Raw genomic sequence first — 7255 nt, 5'->3', positions numbered from 1 at the left:
AGGATCAGAGCATCTCAGAGGAGGTTCAGAGGGTCTCAGAGGAGGTTCAGACAGTCTCAGTGGAGGTTCAGAGAGTCTCAGAGGAGGTTCAAAGAGTCTCAGAGGAGGTTCAGAGAGTCTCAGAGGAGGTTCAGAGAGTCTCGGATGATTTTAGAGAGCCTCAGAGGAGGTTCAGAGAGTCTCAGAGGAGGTTCAGACAGTCTCAGTGGAGGTTCATAGAGTCTCAGAGGAGGTTCAGACAGTCTCAGTGGAGGTTCATAGAGTCTCAGAGGAGGTTCAGACAGTCTCAGTGGAGGTTCATAGAGTCTCAGAGGAGGCTCAGACAGTCTCAGGGGAGGTTAAGAGGGTCTCAGAGGGTCAGAGCATCTCAGAGGAGGTTCAAAGGGTCACAGAGGAGGTTCAGAGGGTCTCAAACTGCAGGATTCTAGCTGAGGTCACTCGGACAGCATCAATGGAAATCTCCTGGGAGAAACTAAATACAAAGTCCTCTTATGTATAGTGAAAACCTCTGTGTGTGTGTGTGCTGAGAAACAGGGTCAGCAGAGGGGTGTAGGCGACCGGTCTGGTTTCTGTTTACCAGGGTCCAGTTTCACCAAAAGTTCATGTTATGGTAGGAAACAAACCAGAAGGCAGTGAAAGTAACACACACACTCTGCTGTACTTGTGAGGACCGTGTCAGTCTCCAGGTCTTACCTTCACAGCATGGAGCAGCTAATTTAAAACCTGCTTCATGAGGGTTACAAATACAAGTACTTTAAAGCATGTAAGTACACGTATGTGACCTGAAGGATATTGTGTACACTTTAATTATTCTCTTGTTCCATTAATTACCATTGTTACTGTGTGTCTGAAGCTTCACTCAGTGTTGTTCACAGTCGTGTGACAGTGGACTCATGACAGAAATCCTCTTAGCTGGTTTTCATCTCTGTGGATTTTACATATGAAACCTGATTCATACTGAGCCACAAGTCGGATTGTTTGTTTGTACAATAAAGATTTAAAATGTTGAAGCGACTCGAGTCGTCCACCTGCTTGTTTCTGGATTTTCTCTGCTTAAGCCTCAGAAACACAACACATCTCTGCTTTGTTCACCTGCTGTCACTCTCTCTTTCTGACACCTGAACACACCTGAAGACACACACACACACACAGTGTATCTCATTGTCTCTTCAGGTGAGTGTTATTTATCCATCTTCAAAGTTTTCCCCTGCAGCTGAACTGATTCTTTACCTTCATACAGCTGGATGTGTGTGTGTGTGTGTGTGTGTGTGTGAGCAGAGGGTCCTGGGTCACTCAGTTATACCATTTTCAGTGGATGCGATGACACAATCACAGTTCCAGATGCTGAGTAGAAACAACAGGAGACTCGTTCAAACAGCTGCAGCACACAAACAAACCGAAACATCTGGATTTAAAACGCGACTGATTACAAACTACACCAAGTCTATCAGTAAACACGAAAGCTTGTGGAAGGAGGTGAAAATGTGACGCGTGCTTCTCGAAGGAGACGAGGAGGTTCGATGTGCGGTCGTCCGCCAGGCGGCCTGCAGCCTCAGCACACGTGGAGACAATACAACAGAGCATTTTAAAGCGGCTCTAAAGGGGGAAATAAAAAGGAAAATGAGACTTTAGCAGGAACACACAGTCAGGTCCATACTGACAGAAGTAAGCAGGAAGTGCATGAGCGTTCGATGGTGTAAAGACTTTGTTATGTTCACATGTGACTCGTGGTGATCTCAACCAGTGAAACATAAAACATCCACACTGAGCTGGAAGGAAGCGTTCAGGATGTCAGGAACCGTTTGGCTCTGGGACAAAACCGGGCTGTGAGCGCTTCTGAACGTGGCTGTGTCACCTGGCTCAGGTGGGCGTGTCACCTGGCTCAAACGCCCTACATGACCACAGCAGCCCGCACAGCAGCTGACCTACATGGATGCTCCCATCCTAATTCCCAGGACTCGGCACTAATAATGTCACACCTATAGACCGTTTGTTCTGCGCAGGATCCGGTGACGGCCTTCAATCAGCTCAGCTGGATGGTCCACACACAGAGGGATCACAGTTACACCTGTGCTTTATCACGACGGCCTCCGAAGTCCCAACCAGGTCACCTCACACCTGAAAGAGAGGCTCAGCAGTGGGAACTGAGCCCAGCTGGATCCTCATCAGGAACAACCGATGAGTCTGCCTGTAATGAGAGGGAACATCAGCCCTTCATTGGTTCAGGTGTCTCTCTGACATCATTATGGATGAGTTAAAGAAATGACACACAAACGACCAACAGACAGGAACGTCAAAGGGATTTTAATCCGTCAAAGGGAATTTCATGAAATGTTCTCACATTAACGTATACATGCTTTAGTTATTTCAGATTAATTAAACATGGAATTTGTGGTTTTTAGACTCCAGTCAACTCATTAAAATACGTTTCTAAAGACACTTCCCAGCATGCATTGTGTGAAGGCTTTGTATGAAGGAAACTTTCTGTCTTTAACACATTTCAAGTTGTGCTTGTTTGTTTTCACAGCAGTGAAGACGGTCTGAACCAAATATCTTAAGATTAAAGAGGAAGTTTCTCAGTTTAACGTAAGTTATGAATTAAATTTGGAAAAAAAAATGTAAAACTGAAACTAAGCTAATCAAAAGTATTGATTAATTGTTGAAACTGAAATATCAAAGGCAGCAGTTGAACTTTTAAGTTGAGACTCCTTCATGACATGTTAGTGTGCAGGCCTCTTCTTATTCATATTCATTAATTCATTTGTTACTTGGCATTTTGCGAGGCTCCTTCAAAGTAAAAGCCTCCCAGCGGTTGGACACAGTTTTGGACTGTGATGTGACACCTGTGTGTATTAAAGCATCGAGGTCACATTATGCATTAAAGAGAAGACACAAAAACACAGGCCTACTTCTGACTCAACAAAGACACACACACACACCTGCGTCTGGATGTGTGTGGGCGGAGTCCAGGTGATTTATTAAGAGGTGTCAGGTCGGTCTGCAGGTAACTCTGAGGCTTCAGACGGCTGAGACGCAGAATCAGCAGTTCGGTGAGTGACGCACCTGAAAAACAGAAAATTTTAAATAACTTAAAGCAAATGGAACGTCTGAATAATATTTAAAAGGGATTTTATTTATTTTTATTTATGATGAAATTTCAGACATGATGTGTGATTTACAAAATGCACAAAAACTGCATGAAAAATAATTGCAAAAAAAGGAAAAATATTTTTGATATTAACATTTTTAATCATTTAAAAAGTATATATATATTCATATTTTCTAGTTCATAGATACAAAAAAATATTATTAGAATGTGTAAACAGTCAAACATAACAACAAAAATACTGGTATTAATTTATTACGGTGAATATTTATTATTTTAATGTTTAATGTAATTGCTGTAAGTGAAATGTTAAAATGTACAGTTTAAAAATGTTTTTCTTTTCTTGCTAACATCACTTTGTTACTTACTGTGATGAACTTATGAATAGAAGGAAAAAAGAGAGCACTGTCCCTTTAAGAACAGCTGTGAATGCCACAAAACAAACACACACATTTATTTATGTATTAACTATGGTTTTCAATAAAGTAAAATAAACTTCAATAAAACTTGTAAATAGCACAATTAATGTGCTGCTTACCAGATGCTTCAGGTTGGTTTTTGGGGGATTTGCCTACAATTTAAAAAGTTAATTTACTTGTTAATCGTTCATATTGTTTGACTCCATACAGGAAATCAGTAACGCCTTGACACCACAGGAACAGAATATGTTTCTATCAAAGTGTTAAAGTTTAAGCCTCTGTGTGACTGCATGTAAACATGTTACAGACCTGCACCGTGTCAGTGCTGTCCATCTGTCCGCAGACCATGCCGACCTTTCCTGTTCACTTCCTGTTGGTGGCGGTTTCACTTCCTGTTGTCATGGCAATGCCTGAGCCCATCTCCAGTGACGGTTGGCAGCCCCCCCTCAGCACCCCTCCGACACCTCCCTACCCGCCCATGGACGGCCCGGGACGCAGCTTTTATCCTGTCGGGGACAACATGACCGAACCGCCGGCAGGGACCCTGGAGGCCTACTGCCAGATGCTGCTGGAGGCCCCGGTCCCCGTCCCCCCAGACCAGATCCCCTGGTTCTGTCTCTGCACACAGTGCCAGAGCCGCCAAGGGCCCAAAGGAGACCGAGGAGACCGGGGACTGCCAGGTAAAACAATACACAAAGATGTAGCGAGGGTTATAATTCACGGTATTAAAATACTGCAGTATATACATACTGTGTACAGCCGCAGTAATCCATAGTACCTGTTTTTACCACGAGTGCTGCTGACTACTATTGGCTACATGTTTGCACCTCATATTTTCAACATTTCTCCTGGGGTGAACTTGATGACGTGATCCAAGAATGTGATTATCTGGTGTGATGGTCCAGGACCAGGTTTTTATTGATCCTATTATTTATCTTCATGTGTGGGTGTAAGAACATGAACAAAAAGATAACAGAACACACCTCTGTCCCCGGTCAGGTCGTCCGGGTAGTCCTGGAAGAAGAGGCATGACAGGGTTCAGAGGTCCTCCAGGTTTTGTGGGCAGACCAGGGGTCAAAGGTAAACAAGTTCCCATCATCCTCTGCTCTCACATTCCAAAGCTCACTCACTGTACTCCATATTCTAGTATTATTACTTTGATCTGTACTTCTAATCCTGCGTATTCCTGCTGCACGTCTGCCGCTTGTTTCCCCTGACTGTGTTGATGTGTTCAACCCTCAGGACAGAAGGGAGACGAGGGTGACAAGGGAGAACGAGGACCCCAGGGGTTTACGGGACCCAAAGGAGACCGAGGCTTCAAAGGTGAGCAACAAAACGAAACCCACTTATCAGGCACTTCAGTGCTATTGGTCCAACGGAATTCCAGTTTCAATTTCTGAGCTGTTTTTTGTTTTCCTGAAGGTGACAAAGGTGAGCAAGGTTTGGCGGGCCGTCCAGGCGAGCAGGGTCCTAAAGGAGATGATGGAGTCTGTCCAGATGTGTGCGAGTCCAGCCAAGGTCCCCCAGGACCACCTGGTCTGCCTGGCCCTGCAGGACCCAGGGGTCTGCCCGGCATCCAAGGACTGACAGGTCCCAAAGGCATTAAGGGTGACTTGGGTGATCTGGGTCGCCCTGGTGTCCCTGGACCTGTGGGTAACAAAGGAGAACCAGGGCCCCAAGGGGAGTGTAACTGTACAGACGGGGTAGATGGAGTCCCAGGGCAGAAGGGGGACAAGGGAGACAAGGGGGAGCAAGGACAGATGGGGCTTGTGGGGCAGACAGGGTCACAAGGGTATAAGGGAGAAATGGGGCAAATGGGGATGATGGGTCCTCCAGGTCCCTGCATGCCCAGCATCCAGTCAGCCTTTGCTGCAGGGCTAACGTCCAGTTTCCCTCCACCCAACGCTCCAGTAGTTTTCTCCCACATTCTTTACAACATCCAGGGGAGTTACGACTCCAGCAGTGGCATCTACACCGCCCCGATCAACGGAACCTACGTCTTCAGCTACCACCTCACTGTCCACGAACGAGTCCTCAAAGTCGGTCTCTTTCATAATTTCATGCCGGTTGTCAAAACCACAGACCCCAAAGTGTTAGGGACCACCTCACATTCAGTCATCCTTCACCTAGCCCGCGGGGACAGGGTGTGGATTCAGGTCAAGGATTTGGTTACCAATGGCATGTATGCCGGTACTGACTCCAGCAGTACCTTCTCTGGCTTCTTGCTCCACCCAGATACATGTGATATGCCCTTACTTAGAGCACCCATGCAGCCAATGATCCTGCCTGAAGACGGATACACCTGGGGCAACTGAGTCAAGAACTGCCAAACCCCTTACTTCACCTGCTGGTGGAGGATCCAATTAGCTTGAGTGATGAATAACTTTCTTTTGGTCACCTGTAGAAGGTGTCAGTGCAGAATAAATTATTTTAGACCACAAAACTATGCTATTCTTAAATTTGTCTTACACACAGCACGAGGATCAGAAGAGTCAAGTCTACACAATACACAATAACTGCTAATGGACAGATGAACCAGACAGGCTCACCACGACCCAACCACGTCCCTCCTAACTGTCCCTAACAAAGAAATTTCTTGTTCCCTGAGAATGAATCACACACCAGCTAAAACCGGGACTGACATCCCCTTGAAAACCGTGTACCCTTCACCTGGAAGCAAATAAAGAAGGAGGAACTCGTGTTTATGTTGTTGTAAATGGGTCAGCGTACCTGTGTTGTTCAGTCTGGCTGCATCAGACTGGTCGGTTTTCCGTCTTGGCGTGATTCATTTGGGAAGATCCGAACACAACAAAGAGACCCTTGAGAGGAAGTGGTCCGGGCCCGGAAGCAGTTTTTTTGTTTTGCAACCCTCACACTTCAGGGTCCACTCTGCAAGTTTGAGCTAAATGGCGGCGATTTACTTTCTGGGACGTCGATCAGTAAAATCAAAGCTTGCAGCCAGCTGGAGCAACCCGGTTGTCAGAATAAATGTTAGCTCTGTACGTTTCTGAACATGATATGACTGTAGAAATGTTGAAGTGATACGTATGAAACGTACAAAAGTAACATCCGCGTCGACGTTATACAGAAATGTACAGAGCCAACATTTTATTCTGACCCCTGGGCAGACTGAAGCGCAAATCGAGGTCTGACCAGGACTAACAACAAAGTATGTTTCCTTCTGATGTTTGAGCAGATTGGAGCTTCTTTAGTGGCTTCTTTGCTGGCTGTGGCTCATTTCATTACTTCTATCTGGTATGAAAGGGTCAAACAAAGGTTGACCCAGTGTTTCAAAGCCTATTTTATTGACTGGGTTTATGTTTAAAAGTGGTTTTATACTCGGTAACCAGACGCTGTGACTCATTTGTGAATCCCCATGTGTGTAAAGCCATCTGTATGTTAGCCTCCTCAGTGCCTTCTGTTTGCCCACGAAATCATCTTCAGCTCAAACGTTTGTGTTTCTCTCTGTTTGTTGTTTTGCTGCTCCGGCAGTTACGGTCCAGTCATCACAGTGGACTCTTAGTTTGCTGTTTACAAGAGAAACAACTGTTTATCAGAGAACCGGCTGAAAGAACATCCTGTGGCACTGGCGTGATTGTAAGCTTCTGTGATTTATCTTTCATCTGCCATCTCATCTCTCTCTTTGTACGTTAACTGGTGTGATTTCCAAACCCTGTTGGAGTTTTACAGGCAGCGAGTCATCTGATGATCCCCTGACACTGATCCTACA

General features: G+C 45.5%; 1 protein-coding gene across 2 annotated transcripts; it reads left to right on the top strand.

The window, feature by feature from the left end:
* Positions 1 to 2933: 2933 nt before the first annotated feature.
* On the top strand, positions 2934 to 6328 carry LOC124058710 (inner ear-specific collagen). 2 transcript variants are annotated; one of them, XM_046388208.1, is made up of 5 exons: positions 2934 to 3050; positions 3869 to 4205; positions 4525 to 4605; positions 4768 to 4848; positions 4948 to 6328. In XM_046388208.1, the coding sequence occupies exons 2-5, from the start codon at positions 3872 to 3874 to the stop codon at positions 5838 to 5840; spliced, it is 1389 nt and encodes a 462-aa protein (XP_046244164.1). In that variant the 5' UTR covers positions 2934 to 3050; positions 3869 to 3871; the 3' UTR covers positions 5841 to 6328. The 2 variants fall into 2 exon arrangements, with proteins under 2 accessions (XP_046244164.1, XP_046244163.1); XM_046388207.1 differs by lacking the exon at positions 2934 to 3050 and having other exon boundaries at positions 3769 to 4205.
* Positions 6329 to 7255: the final 927 nt, after the last annotated feature.

The sequence above is a fragment of the Scatophagus argus genome, chromosome 5 (genome assembly GCF_020382885.2).
Source record: "Scatophagus argus isolate fScaArg1 chromosome 5, fScaArg1.pri, whole genome shotgun sequence".
Taxonomy (NCBI): domain Eukaryota; kingdom Metazoa; phylum Chordata; class Actinopteri; family Scatophagidae; genus Scatophagus; species Scatophagus argus.
This window is presented reverse-complemented; position numbering and strand designations above follow the sequence as displayed.

Coding starts and splice junctions, on each gene's coding strand:
- LOC124058710 (XM_046388207.1), top strand. CDS start 3,824: ATGTTACAGACCTGCACCGTGTCAGTGCTGTCCATCTGTCCGCAGACC. Junction 4,206..4,524: donor AGGAGACCGGGGACTGCCAG/GTAAAACAATAC, acceptor GTCCCCGGTCAG/GTCGTCCGGGTAGTCCTGGA. Junction 4,849..4,947: donor AGGAGACCGAGGCTTCAAAG/GTGAGCAACAAA, acceptor GTTTTCCTGAAG/GTGACAAAGGTGAGCAAGGT.